Source organism: Cricetulus griseus, chromosome 3, assembly GCF_003668045.3.
Source record: "Cricetulus griseus strain 17A/GY chromosome 3, alternate assembly CriGri-PICRH-1.0, whole genome shotgun sequence".
In the NCBI taxonomy this organism is placed as follows: Eukaryota; Metazoa; Chordata; class Mammalia; order Rodentia; family Cricetidae; genus Cricetulus; species Cricetulus griseus.
The window spans coordinates 148,395,444-148,411,469 of NC_048596.1; the positions used below are offsets into that span (position 1 = coordinate 148,395,444).

General features: G+C 39.9%; 1 protein-coding gene across 1 annotated transcript in view; it reads left to right on the plus strand.

Moving 5' to 3' along the window:
- The window catches only part of Ano5 (anoctamin 5), a 65,544-nt gene that overhangs the window by 21,687 nt on the left and 27,831 nt on the right, over window positions 1–16,026 (plus strand). Inside the window, exons 7-10 of the mRNA XM_035441657.1 lie at window positions 3,460–3,528; window positions 5,435–5,719; window positions 12,082–12,195; window positions 14,632–14,747. Of these exons, the coding sequence (XP_035297548.1) occupies window positions 3,460–3,528; window positions 5,435–5,719; window positions 12,082–12,195; window positions 14,632–14,747 (584 nt within the window). The remainder of the gene's footprint in view (window positions 1–3,459; window positions 3,529–5,434; window positions 5,720–12,081; window positions 12,196–14,631; window positions 14,748–16,026) is intronic.

Below are 16,026 nucleotides of genomic sequence, written 5' to 3' on the forward strand. Positions count from 1 at the left end.
CCTCAATGCCAATCTCCATATAGAAAGCAATAGCCAAATCTCAGCTCTGATCTTGCTTAACTAGTGTATTAGTCAAGGTTTTCTAGAGTAGCAGAACTCATAGAATGACTCTCTCTTTATATATATAAATATGAAGGAGATTTCTTAGTATCACTTAGAGCAATGGTCCAACAAATACAACATTGGTTGGTTATGTGGCTATGAATGGAGAGTTCAAAATCCAGAAGTTGCAGTCCGCAAGGCTGGATCTCTCAGCTGGTCTTCAGTGGACACTGGAATTTCAAAATAATAGGCTCTAATGTTGGTGAAGGAATGGACTTGCTAACAAGGTGAGAGTAAGCAAGCAGAGAGCAAAAGCTTCCTTCTTCCATGTTCTTATATAGGCTTCCAGCAGAAGGTGTGGCCCAGATTAAAGGTGTGACTTCCCACCTCAAGATCCAAACTAAAGAGTTGTATCTTCCTGCTTCAAGATATGGATCAAAGATGTGTGTCTTCCTACCTCAAAAGTGGATTCTAGCTTAAAACCAGTCAAAAAATCTCTGTAGGTGTGCCAACCATTTCTGAATTGCACTTCTTTCCAGATGTAGTCAAGATGGCAACCAAGAGTAGCCACCACAAATAGTCAATATTTGGTGAAGTGAGTCCCTTCCTTGTATGTGTCTTCTCTTCATTTTGGGGGGTTCTACATCCTCTGGAACATTCTACCCCTTTGCTTGCTTCTCCTTGTCAATTGTCTTTCTCCTTTCCCCTTGCAATGACATTGACAAAGGGCATGGTTCTCAATCCTCATTTTTTTCTCAAGTTGGGTTGACTTCTTTGATGGTATCATTTTGTCTCATGGTTGTAAATCTAGAACCTTCATTTCTAGTCCATAATTCTCTACAACAGAACATAACTCAGTGTGCATCCACATCTCTATGTGGGTTTCACCAATGTCTAAAACTAAAAGGTTCCACTCCTAACATGCTCCCCAAAGCCTGACCCATCTCCAAATATACTCCATCTGTTTAACAATTACAAAAGAGGATAGAGTAAGATCAGTAGGTAAGACAATATATGGCCCTTGCAGAGGACCTGAGTTCAGTTCTCAGCACACATGTGGGTCAGCTCACAACTGCCTGTCACTCCAGGTCTAGGATATCAGTGGCCTCTTCAGGCCTCTATAGCCACTGCACTCACATGTACACACACACACACACACACGCACAAATATACAACATAGTTTTAAAAAGATATAATTTGTATGTTATAAATTACCTCCCAGCGCATAGCTATAGAAAGTGAATTACATGAAAATTCTACACATGTTATCATTCACTGCTTTTTTGTTGTTGTTTAAGATATATATGAAAAACCCCTCTCACAGCTAAAACTTTCCTCACCTAAAGTTTCTATCCTATTTTTCCATACATTTTCTTGCTCATGTGAATGGCTACCCTTGTGCATCTTCTACTACTCATTAAATCATAGCTTTGCAACAATAAACATAAACAGATTGAAATATTTTTATCTTTAATTATAACATTCTAAGCCTTATTTTTTCTTTTGGTATTGATTAATTTTATGGCTATGTAAAATTTATAATTACATGAGTTCATAACTGATAAAACATCACTGATATATTACAAAATATGACAAGAAAAATTTTAACATAAGCATGCATATCATAAATGCATTGATTGATGAGATACAGGGACATAACATTGTTTTCATCATTTATGCATGAATAAGATTATTCCTAGTATCAAAGGGTTCAGGTTCAATTATGTTCTTTTGTTCTTACATATCTTGGTGCAAAGTAAGGTGATTTGGATCAATAGGTTGAAATTACTGAACTAGAGAGTTATTGAACCCCCTGAGTTTTATACAAGTATTTTTTAAAAAGGTGGGTGGAGAGGTGACTCAGTAGTTAAGAGCCTTGACTGTTATTGCAGAAACCTCTAGTGTGGTTTCCAGCACATTCGTGGAGACTTGGTGCTATCTGTATCTTCAGTTCCAGGAGCTCAAATGGCCTCTCTGTCCTCTGCAGGCACTTCACACATGTGGTGCACAGACATACAGCTAGGCAAGACACTCATATATGTAAAAATAAATAAAATCTTTTGACAAATCTGGAACATTAATTACAAAGCATGAATGTTTAAAATAATGCTTAATGTCCTGGCATTCGCTCTTAGTTTTGCCCTAAGTTCTGTTGAACTCTGAGGATAGGTGATGCTGTAAGTTACAAAAGCCCATGTCTTTGCAACTGAAGATTCAGTCACTCTGTTGGTGCTGGATACAGCATTTTAAATTATTCCTGCTGGGTTTTTTATTTTTTATATTATAGAAATGTATTTAAGTAAAGATAGCTGAGGAGGAAGGAATTTCTACATAGGCCCCTTCAATATTAGCATTGGAAGTGGAAGGACATACTAAAGTGATTCCTTATAAAGTCTGACAGAACTTGAAGGCGTGGGTGTAAAGATTTCACTAGACCCAAGATAAATGATAAATGGGTGTTTATTGGGGAACACTTACACAGATAAATGTAAAAAACCACGGGAACACCTCTCTGCCCTTTCTAATGGATCAGCTGACCCAAGAGAAAGGACTGTGCAAAAAGAAGTCATGCCTCAAGCTTCCCACTTTCTGTGTCTGTCTGCCTGAAGCCATGCCCAAAGTGGTGTGGCCACTGTTACAGGTTCACCAGAAAGACCACTACAGGAACCTATTGGGCACAAATACTCAGAACATCCTAGTGAAGCCTTTCAGATTTCAGTCTTTCTGAAAATGTTCATATTTCAATCACAATGAAGGCTGGAAGAAGATTTACTTGTCAATGCTTTGTCTAAATCTTACAGTAATTATTACTTGCAAGCCATGAACTATAGTGAATTTTAATTTGCTTTCTCTATGTGAAAGCCCTCTTGCTGTTCAAGAGCAAAACCCATGATGTGATTATAGCCTTAAGTGGCATTGAATAATTTATGTGAGGATCTCTGGTCTTTGTAATAATGTTGAGTCTTTACCACCTAGGAGCCTATGTGTCTCTGTCCCCAAAGGATTCTCGTACTTTCAAATCACTCAGCGAAATTTTGTGCTTATCTTCAAATAGAGCCTATAAATATTAGAGATTGATCCTGTTTTGTATTTCCAGAGTTTTGTCAATTATGTTATACAGACCATCGCCTGAAGGTAGAGATGTTTTGTAAGGTATTTTTATATACAGTCATAGAAGGTGCTAGAACCCTTTGGAAGCACAGCCTTGAGTCTGCCTAACCCTAAATAAGCCATCACCAATGTTAACCAGGAATGCCAGATAACATGGAGTTATGGCCTAACACAGATAGTCACCCTAGCAGCACTAACAAATACAAAGGTTTGGCCTGGCATTGCCAGCTACCATGGAGGGTCAGTTTGGCACTGACCACTAGTACAGAGTACCTGCATCACCCTTTTCATTTGCTTTTGCCATAGGAAAGAAGACGTGAGTTTGAACAAAATCTCAGAAAAACAGGTCTGGAGTTGGAAATCGAAGACAAATCGGTAACTGTATTTAATAAATTATGCAAGGATCTTATTTTAAGTGGGCTTTTCTCCTATTCATGTATTTAGCTGGATAGATGTTGGGTTTGGAGCAATACACAAATCTTTTGGCTACAGAAATGTACATGGAGACAAGAAGACCTGCATTGTCACAAATCAGTAGTCAATGTGGTGAAGTGTCAGTGAAACATCTTTCAAATGTGTAGGAGCATGGGAAGTGGGAGAATGACCAGGCTGTAAAGTGCTTGCCGTACAAGCATGAACACCCATGCTTTACCCAGAAGGCATTGAAAAATTTAGACGTGGTAATATGTATTTATAATGCCAACAACAGGAGACAAGTGGGTCCCTGAGACATACTGTCCATCTCCAGTCTATCCTCATTGGTGAGCCCCAGGTCCCAGTGAAATACCCTGTCTCAAAGCACACAAACAAACAAGGTGAATGGCTCCTAAGGAACTACACCGAAGATTGACTTCAGCCACCCACACCCATGCACTACATATGCAACATGATACACACACACACACACACACACACACACACACACACACACACACACACGTGAACACACATACTTTCTCCTCAGGGTACAGAAAGGTGAAACACTGTGTTTACATAGCTGTTTTACCTTGAAGCAGCCTGTCACATTTTACACCAAACCTGGCTGTACTGCAGGATAGCCCACTATTTAACCCTTGGTGCTCTGTTCATGAATAGGTTACATTATTTTATTCTTTAACCCCATTCATGTTCATTTACTGTTTTTCAGCAATTATCTTTCAAGTTGTGTTTAAAGCCCTATATAAGATCACATTCTATTTGTGACTCTTCTGTTATGCTCTAACTTTGATTTTGTTTTCTAATTATTATTCCTCATCAGTTTTTAATGAACCAATAAACACGTGTAATAGAACACAATCTGTGACTTATTTTCCTATGTGCTGGACCTTCAGGTGGCTCTATGCAGTTACTGTGTAAGAAGAGAGGAAATATTTAACAGCATGCATATAATATAATATAATATAATATAATATAATATAATACATATTGGTTACCCCATATAATTATCTAAACAAAATCCTGAGCTCAAAAAATATTATGGTATCCAGAAAAATATATATGTATCTGTGAATCAATTTAGTGTTGAGTGAACTAGTCATACTGAAGTATATTTTAGTCGACATTGAGCATGTTCATGATAGTATAGCCATATAACTGAAGTATATTTAAACAAAATTCTTTCTCAGTTTCCACGTTATCTGTGTCTCTCTATCCCTGTGATATGCATACACACACACACACACACACACACACACACGCACACACACACACACACACACACACACACACACACACACATATATATAATATATATATATATATATATATAATGTATATATGTTGGTACATGTCTTGGTTTCTTTTCTTTTACTGTGATAAGATACCATTGTCAAAGGAACTTATAAAAGAAAGTTTCCTGGGGGCCAATGATTTCAAATGGTTAGAATATGTGATTGAGAAGCACATTGTGGAACCAGGAACAGCTAACAGATTACAACTTGATCCACAAGTAGGAGGCAGAGAGGACCTCCTACACTGGACCTGAGGCATGCTTTTGACTTTAAAGCTTTTCCCCAGGGAGACTCCTCCTCCAGGAATGCCACACTTCCTAATCCTTCCCAAATGGTTCCACTAACTAGGGACAAAGCACTTATATTAAGCCTATGAAGGCCATTCTCCTTCAAACCACCATAGTACACATACATAAATGTCTTAGAGGAATCTCATTTCCTAAAACTTTTGCTTAAAAATTAAATTGAAACTTATTTTCATCATTGAGAATTTATGAAATTTGCTTTCTTTAATCTTTAACTTTCTTTCACTCTGTCTAATTCTTATACAGAACTCTGAAGATGGAAAAACCTTTTTTGTGAAGATCCATGCCCCATGGGAGGTCCTACTCACTTATGCTGAAGTGCTGGGAATCAAGATGCCTATTAAGTTGAGCGACATCCCAAGGCCAAATTACCTACCCCTGAGTTACATGCTCGGGCCAGTGAAGCTCCCAGCCACTGTGAAGTACCCTCACCCTGAGTATTTCACTGCCCAGTTCAGCAGACCCCGTCAGGAGCTCTTCCTCATTGAAGACGAGGCCACTTTCTTTCCATCCTCAACAAGAAACAGAATTGTAAGTAGTGAAGGCCTCGGGGACCCCTTTCCGAGCATGGTGTATAAGACACTGAGCTTTGTGCTTGAGCAGGCTAAGAATGCAGGGTTTTCCTAGGCATAATATAACCATCTGATAGCACTGTGCAGGGCTGAAAGCCTCTTAGGTACACCTTTAACTTGCTATTTCTCAAATACTATTTAAGAGCACGAAACTGATTGACTACAATAGTGGAAGAGGCATTATGTAACCCCAGAATAGCCTCTTACTGACAGCCAGAGGTTTGGGTTTTATATCATCATTGTTAATTGATTTCATGATCTTGAAATTGGGTTTTACAAGTTTAAAGTCAGAGAATATTGATCACTATAATTCAGTTTGAATATTTTAATTTCTTTATATATGGATAGGCTTCAAGGAGCCTCAGATATTTTTCTCTCCTATTAAAATTATCTTCAGCCCTGTCAGCAATATTTCTTCTCCTTCTATAGTACTGGGTCTTGTAAATTGCTGATTGAAAGCTGCACATACTGCTGTTTCCTTGTGCTAGGTTGAGACCACATACATTTCTTGTGTTATCCTGAGAATTAATTGAATTCAGCTGTAGAAAGCTATTTTTTTTTAACACACAACAAGTGTTCAGTGATGATTAGCTGCCATTATCATTAGTCATCTGACTTCAGACGAAAAAAAAATCTGGTCACATTTTGGTCTTACACTTTGTATCGTGTGTGTGTGTGTGTGTGTGTGTGTGTGTGTGTGTGTGTATGTGTGTGTATGTGTGTTTTAATTTCACCATCTGATTCCCAACCACTACAGACCTGTTCCCCCTTGAGACTACACATTCTCCCTTTGCAAATAGAAAACATGGCTCATTCAACTTTCTTCCTGATTCTGTTAAACAAATACTTTTATTTAAATTCACAGAGATATCAAAAATTGTTGCTTCTAGAGTTTTGGTACAATATGAATTGAATATGAATTGAGAAAAAATTTCACTTTTCCCACTGGGATTAAAAGATAGAGACCAACAAGTCATACCATCGTCTTTCAGGGAATAAAGAAGTCCTGTTATTGTATCAGAGACCTGTTGTATAGCCATAACGCTGCCATTTTCTGAATAAGATCACTTCTCTGGAAGCAGAGATCCTGCTACTGTCATGTGCTATAATTGAAATCTCTTCAGTAACTTGTTCCTTTAATATTTGGTGGGAAGAACTGGGGTTGCTACTCATTGGCAGAGTGCCAGCCTATTGCATACAGAACACTGGATTTAGGCTTCATCCTACCTTCCAAAAGGATGGACCAGGAGGTTGTTCAACATAGAAAGGTTGCTGCTATTCCTTCCCTTCATCCTTCATTTCATGTTGTCACTTGTGAACCTTGCCAGTGGGTTTTCTAAGTGATAAGCATGGGCGTCCCTCCTTCTGTCATGTAGAAGCACCATGCTCCCTGTTTAGAAAGCTGATGTTGAAAGAGTTCCTTTCTTCCTGTCCCACCCATTATTGTACTCAGTGTCTGGACATGATGAATAAATTTCTGGAGCATCTTACTAAGATAGATGCTCATACTTGAAAGCACCTCTCCAAACACCATAGTCATCTATAGATTTACCCATGACATGTAAGTGTGTGCACATCATTGTAGCAGAAAAAGGACAGAACTTTTGACATGAATGAAGCTGTGGATTTAGGCACATATTTGGGTGGCAAAGCTAACGTAGTTAACATGAGTTTTAAATTAAATGCCTGATTAATGCATCTGCTTGGAAAGAGAAACAAATAGGAAATTTTGTGTAACTTGGTCATAAGGACAGAGATGGCTCTCAGAAAACACTAAAAGAAGAGCATCAGCTTCCTATCATTTATGGTGGTTACATTCCATTGCTATAGTTACATGCATGTGCCCCTTGGCAGTGCTTTACAGACAGCATGTTTTCCAAATATTGGTGGAACCCTGCCCTGAGAAACACTACAGACAGCATTTTCCCAACTGTACATAACTCTTTTGAATCTTTGTGTTTCTATATGACTGTTAGAATCTTTCATGAGCATCACAAGTAGACCTGTGTGGTATAGTGGACTTGCTAGGCCTGGGGGTCCATGCCTGGGATTCCAGCCCTTCCAAGGCTGAAGCAGGAAGTTTATCATGAGTTTGGGACCAGCCTGGGCTACACAGTGAGCTCTAGCCAAGCCTGAGCAGAGACCCATCTCAAAATAAATCCACAAAAATAATAATCACAAACACTCTCTCTCTCTCTCTCTCTCTCTCTCTCTCTCTCTCTCTCTCACACACACACACACACACACACACACACACACACACACACACACACAAGATGGAGAGGTAGAGAATACTGGATATATTTTGACTCTTCCCTTAACTAGCATTTCCCCCATCTCTCTGGCACTCCCTAGGATCCCTCTTCCCTGAGACAAAACACCATGGAAATTGGTCCAGGCATACAATGTCACAGTGGCCTCTGTGTGATCAAGTCAAAGTCCCTCAATTTGAATCAAAAGCCAGAAGTGAGAAAGCTTAATAAGAAAGGTATGTGGAATGCTGAGGATGGCCAGCAGCGAGGCCACTTGTGCCAGACAGTCAAATTTTGGACGCCAAGCAGTGGTTCTTGAAGGGATTTAAAAATATATTATGGTTGACAGACATACAATAAGACAGTCTTTCAGCCTTGTAGCTGAACATTTTGGGGTCAGATAGATCAAACCTTTAAGCCAACATTCCCTTACATCAAAACCTAATGTGGATTTAGTCCACAGCAGTGTGAGGAAGCTGCTACCGAAGAGCTTGAAACCTGTGAAGATGCTTGCTGGAGAAGCTGTCTCCTGTACACCCATACAGAGGAAGCTGCAGGTGCTGGGGGAGGAGCTACAGCTTGATGCTCTCAAGATCTGGGCCAGGGAACTGGTGAAGGTAGCTGTGCTCTTAGCAGACTCTCAGTGTACATGGAGTAGCTTTATATCAAACTTCGGGGGTCCTCTTTCCCCCTCAGCCTTTTGGCCACCAGGTCCAGAAGGGAAAGAAGCAGATTAGGTGACAGAAAGCTTTGGCAGACCATGAGCATGAATAGAGACAGCCCTCCAGGAGACAGATTTCAGTGAAATCAGCTCAACTTTATTCCAGAGTATAAGGAAAACATAAGATTGGGTAGCCTGGGAACAAACCCTAATTTGCATTAAGTGATTCAGTCCTATCAAAAGGCTTGGTAGGCGGCAGCAGGGTCCTATAGCAGAGCCCCTAGCAGGAGTCTTCTTAGCAGAAGACTGTAAGCTTGTATGTACTGAGCTAAAGACAATTCTTCATCTGGTTTAGAGACAACTTTTAGATAAGGTCAGTCCTCCAGGCCCAGGGATGTTCTCCAGATAAGGCTAGGCAGAGAGCAGGAAGCTTTGTTGGAGGGAGGGAGCTCCATGTTGCCAAGCTAATGAAATAAGCTGCCAGGCCATGGGGAGACCTCTAACCAGCCAGCAATGTCTTCCAGGATTGGACCCTGTTCTCTAGGACTGCACTGTAGGAGAGGCTGGCTTCAGAGCATCAAAGGGCAGGATTACTGTTTTGCTAGGGGCTCAGTTGATGACTTTAAAATGAAACACACGTTCACATGGCATTCTGAAAATCCTAGTGTATTTTAGAACTGTACTAGGGAATTTCCCTTGGTTCTCCGTAAACAGAACAACAAAGCCCAGATTGGCAGGGCAGCACAGCTGCCTCAAGCTACGTAAGTTAACCCACGGATAGAATGAACAGGAAAAGGATTCCTTTTGTTACCTCAGGAACAATGCCTCTGGAAGTCTGGTTGTTCTCCCTGCAGCTCAGACTGAGAAGCCTAAGACTGCTTGTTTTCATACTGCTAGCATGACCTCCATTCTTCAGCCTTTGACGCAGCAAAAGTGTTTTACAAGGCTACCGCTGAGAGACAGTGATCCAGGATCTAGGCACTAGGAGTCAGCCAAGAGTCTGAGCTCAGCCAACAGTCCCAGCATGTTACATAGTGAGACATATAGTGGTGACTGCCAGAAGCTCGCACTGTTTTATTTTCTATGCTGAAGATTACTTTCTACCTGGAGTTAACTTTTGGCATTGGTAAAAGAAAAAAAGCTCTATTTCTTCTCAGATGTATGGTCCACCAATTTGCAGCAACTACAGAAAACAGCCAACTTTCTGCTTTGCAGTGCAGCTTTACATTTAACTAAAGCATAGTTTGTCAACCTAAAAAAAGACTTCTCCAAAGTATGTGTGTATACATATACATGTGCATACACATCAGGAACATATACACATGCATTAGCAGAGCAAACATAGTAAACCATGGCCTAGTCAGACTGAAATAAAGATGAGAACGAGAATCAAGACAACTACATATTTGAAAAAAGTAATCATTATTTGCTATACTTATTCAAATGGCATCAGTCTGAGGCAGATGCCACTGTGGAAGTACTTTCTGTGTAAGCTGTGATGACCTGTCAGTCTTTCTTGATACTGCATATCAGGTACTCAAAACATGATTGCTATGGACTCTTGCTGTTCTGACAGGTTTGTCTAGTTTTGTATCAATGTTCACAGAATTGACCTTCACAATTTCTGTAATTTGCAAAAGAAAGGGCAGCTAAGGAAGCCCCTGCAACCAGTCCTCCTGTGTTTCTCCTGGGATATGCTTGCTATAGACACGTTCTCCCTCAGCTGACCTTAGAGATACCTGTCCTCACCACCACCTTGGCTCCCAAGTACCATCTCACTCGGTTACCATGGTACTCTTCAGTCCTTGACATGCTCCCCGAGTTTGTCCATTGCCAGTTTCCCACACTTAAAAGAAATAGGGCTGGGGCTGGAGAGATGGCTCAGTGGTTAAGAGTACTGACTGTTCTTCCAGAGGACCCAGGTTCAATTCCCAGCACCCATGTGGCAGCTTACAACTGACTGTAACTCTAGTTCTAGAGGATCTGATACCTTCACCCCAATGCACATAAAATAAAGGTTAAATAAATTTATAAAAAGAAATAGGGCCAAAACTATTGAACACTACAGTCTCTAACAGTGACAAGAGGCTAACTTAGGCTTTTGTTCAGACTTCTTTTTATCCCAAAGGACAAGTCAAGAATGCCCTCAGAAAAGAAGAGGGTGAGAATTAATTCCTTTTTTGTCATCAGAGAAAGTTCAGTGTTTTGGGGCCTATGCTCACGCTCCCATTTCTCACATTGTTGAAACCTTTAGTAACAAAGGCCAACATACTCATCCCACATTGCTTGTTTGTCTTGCAAATGGTTACCAGAGCCATTCCACCCTTCAGAAGAAAGCACTTGATGGCTAACTGTAAGGAGGCATTATGCTGGCCTGCCCCTGTCACCTGGCAGAATGTACTCAGGCAGTATCCTGGTCAGCCCATGATTGCATAGTCTGCACACAGGTGCAAAGGACCCCTTTAAAAGACAGACCTTTGCCCACTTATGCTTTCTTTCTAGCTCTCTTTCCTCTTTCTTTCCTGCTGTTCCCCTGGAGCAGACAGGACTTTTCCTGTCTCCCTCTTCTCTTCTGTCCTCTCTCTGTCTCTGTGTCTCTTTACCTCTTTTTTCCTCCCCCCTTCCCTTCCCTACTCACTCAAGCTCTGTGTGCCTGGCGTGTTTGTCCCTCCACCTCGGTCACTCTTGCCTGCCATGGAATCCAGCAAGGTCCCCCATGCATTTTTTTCCTAACACTAATGCTACCCAACTGATGGCACTTCTCTGATCCTCACAGGAACCTGACCATAGGCTACCCTGAGCCCCAGTGAACAGGAACATTGGCATAGAGGGTCCCTGAACCTTCCTTTCCTCTCCCCACAAGAGAACACTCAGCCCTCTGTCTTTCAACTAAGCAAGACGAATATTAAGTGTCCTTTAGCTTGATGACCAGATTAGATGATGACAATCCATAGATAGTATCCAGTGTAGGCAAAGAGTCTTTGAGAGATGAAATGTGAGAGAAGAAAGCTAGGTAGTGTAACTAACACAGTGACAGAAGGACCAAATTCAGCAAGCTGAAAATTCAGCATTTGACAAGCTGCTGAAGGGCAAAGAAGAATAAGTAGGGTTGCAAAAAAAAAAAAAAAAAAAAAAAAAAAAAAAAAAAAAAAAAAAAAAAAAAAACAATCACAGGAAACACCAAAGAGAAAGCTGATAGAGGTGACTAGAACATAGTAGAAGAGACACAACCACTTTGCAATTTTCAAAGTGTAAAAAAAAAAGCATGAAGTTCTGCCAGGTACTGAGGTCTCTTGGTTTAGTGTGCTTAGCCTCTCATTTTTACCTCATAGATTTAACGTACTGAGGTCCCTGCATACTTATCTGGAAGGATTCATGTGCTGATTTCTCTCTGGTACCCACTGGCAGGTTTACTATATTCTGTCACGATGCCCTTTTGGAGTAGAAGAGGGGAAGAAAAAGATTGGGATTGAAAGACTGCTAAACTCGAGCACTTACTTATCTGCCTACCCACTCCATGATGTGAGTATCAGCGACCTCCATAATGCAGACCCCATTTCCTCTCCCACAGTCAGGGCTCACCTTCCTGGGGGATGGAGCAATTGTCCAGTATCTTTCCATTTCTTTATGAACTACTTAGTACTCCTTCACTGAGGGAAATATTCCAGATTCCTAGGCTGAGAAGTTCACTAGTGAGGCTAAAGTGCACTCAACACCTTCTCATGCTGGCATTTCAAATGGAAAGTCTTTTTAATGGTCATTTGTACTTGCCCACAATATTCTCTTTAGAATCCATTCCGGAATATATATATATATATATATATATATATATATATATATATATCAGGTATCATATTACTCAGAAATTTCTAAAATGTCTCTTCTCATAGATTTTTGACTTTTTAAAATAGTAAATGCAGCCGGGCATTGGTGACACATGCCTTTAATCCCAGCACTCGGGAGGCAGAGGCACGTGGATTTCTGTGAGTTCAAGACCAGCCTGGTCTCTACACGAGCTAGTTCCAGGACAGCCTCCTAAGCCACAGAGAAACCTTGTCTCGAAAAACAAAACAAAACAAAACAAAAAAACAAAAACAATAACAAAAAAGTAGTAAATGAACTCACATTTATCCATCAAATGTAGAACTGATTTCCATTACAGGGAAAGCAGTTTTGTTGGCTATTATTTTTACACTACCTACCATGACTCCAAGTTCAGAGATCAGGGATTACCTAGAAAATAAGCAGATGACTAGCTGAGGGTGCTGAAGATACCAGACATCAAGTATTTTCACTAACAGTCAAAATTCCAAAGACCTTTTTCTTTGGAATTGATGACTCATTGCACAAAAATATGGAGCTTTATATGTTCCACAAAGGAGTAAATGTTCCAGATGTTGAGGCCAGTTAGTCAAACCTTAAAATAGCTTGGCAACCTGAGGCTTTGGGATGGGGGTGGTGGTGTTTGCATTTGGAAGGTGAAGCCCATTCAGTTTCACTGTGGCTTCACAGTAAGCAACCAGGTAGACTATCCCTTGGATCTCATTTCCCTGTTTCAATTGCTTTGTCCTAACTGTAAAAGACTTTTATATGATGTATTTCCTGCAAGAAATTCATCCCTCAGGAAGGAGAAGAAACACATTTACATTGGAACAAATGGGAGACATTTTTCTCCATTCTGAGTGCTGATTGTCTTATGGTTGCATTGCTGAAGTGATATTTTTCCTATTTTTATTTTATTGAATACAGATTTTTTCATACAATATATTCTGATATGATTTCCCCTCACCCAAATCCTCCAAGGTCCTCCATACCTCTCCTCCCATCCAAGTCCACACTCTTTCTGTCTCTCATTAGAAGTGATTTTTAAACTTTTCCACCTGAATTTAACTGCAACCAACTGATCAGCACTGTGAAATATGAGTTTAAGTTGATTCTACAAGGAGACTGTGATCTGCTTCCCATAGGTTGCGGCAGCAATTTCATATAAGCATTTCCCTTTTTAACTCATGTGTGATCCTTTAATGTAAAAGAGGAGAAACTGACCAGCCCTCCTATAACGCCTCCCTCCCACCCCTAAGACAGCCACAGTCTTCTGGAGAAGAATGGTGTGGGGACTTCAGAGTCAAGATACTGATAGTATAAAAAGGTCCTGTTAGATTAGTATAAAAAGGTCCTGTTAGATTAGTGAACATGCTGCCAGGCATTCTTTGCCAATGTTTCTTTACAAAGGTTTTGAAGACTTGGAGGATTTTTGTTCATTTATTTACCTGCAGGACATTGATTCTTTTAACCTATTGCCCTGTTTAAACCCAACTCCTGCCATACATAGTACTGGGGTTTTTGAACCTGTACATCCAGCCTTTCAGCTCAGCCTCATCTGTTCTTTGGAAATGAATGGCTCTGAGTTGTCTATAGGAGCAGCTAGATGGCACCATTTTTAATACCTGTTTTGAATGCAAATCTCAAAGTGCTGGGTTATCTCTTGTGTGCTTATAGAGTGGTGTTTTACACCATCCCCAAACACCACTCTAAGGACACTGTCTGTAAGTTTCACTTCTCGAAAGTCAGTGGAGTTACCTATAGAACATCAAAAAGCTCGATTTGGTAGGATATAAGATGTCTCAGTTTATCATAAATCTTCACTTGTGTTTAACTTGAAGCGGGAAACTCACTCACACTGCCCTTAGCAGTTCTCATGTTCACATAATTTTCTAATGGGTTGAACAGCTGCTTGTGTGTCACTTTGTTTACTAGGCCAGCTTAATACACTCTGACTGTGGTGTTTTTAGATAATGTTAGCAAATGATTTCACGTGGGTGGAATATGAATTAGAAATCCATCAGTAAAAGATGGTGTCAGTTTTGTCCACTGGCCATCGATCCAGAGAAGCCCCCTCTCCATCATCTGTGTCCCTTAATTTCTCCTCTTATACTCTCTGTTCTTGACTGTGCGCAGGGCCAGTATTGGAAGCCATCAAAATCTCCTACTCACATTAATGAGAGATACATCCTTCGCCAGAACTGGGCTCGGTTTTCCTACTTTTACAAGGAACAACCTTTAGATTTGATTCGGTAAGTTCATTCAGCATTGTGACCATTAAAAGCCAATGGAGTGATCTTGGTTTACAGTTCTAATGGAGACTGTGTTCACTGCCTTTGTTACTCACTACATTCCCCAGCCCCTCTCTTCAGTATTAATTGTTACTTTGGAATATGATAGTTGTTGCCTCCATCTATGAAAGGAAGGATGTAGCATGGCTATTAAGGGTCAGGACATAGCATTTAGCTAGGATGCAATCAGCCTAATTTCTGCCTTGTACAAGCAGGACTTGTGGTACTGAAATGCTGTGTCTTTAACATGGACATGATGCTTTATTTTCCTTTGAATATGTGATGTGATTTATCTACATTTTAGTTTGTATGTGTATACAAATTTTATTTCCCAATTAAAAAAATTTAGATTACAGGAGAAACTGGCCTGTGAATATTGATCTCAGAGATTTTGGTTTTATAATCTCAATTTTTTAAACATACATACAATCAATGCATAATGAATAATAAAATCAAAGATATATGTAGATGTTTTTAATTTTTCTTATAACTTTTCCATGTATTTGAAATTTTTCCAAATGAGAACTATAATAAAAAAGTGAGCTCAGAAATAGACACATATATAACAATGACTTGCTTTTCAGCAAAGGTGACTAAGAAGTCCCTGTGAGAAAAGGCAGTTGCAAGAGTAAATGAAACTGGCCCAGGTGGATGAACACGTACAAGATGTGTATCTGAACCATTTCCTATGCAAAAATATAAGTATAAACTTAAATTAATAAATATCAGAGTTAAAACTACCAAAAAATGTAAGGGTGTAGAAGAGAAGAATTTCTAGGTCCTGAATGGGGCCTGGATTTCTCAAGTCAGACAGAATACACACTATAAGGAGTGTTTGTTTAAAGACATAGTACAGCATGGAAAATGTATACAATACAGGAGGGTGAGGGAAGGGGGATGGATATGTAAATATAAGTCTTTAAAATAAAAAATAATAATTAAAAGAAAAAAAGAAAAATGTATACAATAAACATATCAATAAAATATATTTCTCTCAAAGAGTAGGAAAGACATATGTGATAATATAGAAACTGACAAAAGGGTCTAACAAATGCTTCACTATAGAATTATGATTATGGATGGCAGCAGCACACCAGGAAACCTATGCCTAGTCATCCACAGGGAAATAGAAACAATGCCATCGAGGGGACACTGTGCTGCTATGAGTGAGGTCAAAATCAAAGGCCACACAAGAAAAAGATCACAGCACCAGGCTGGCAGCCATTGGAAATCCTAGACA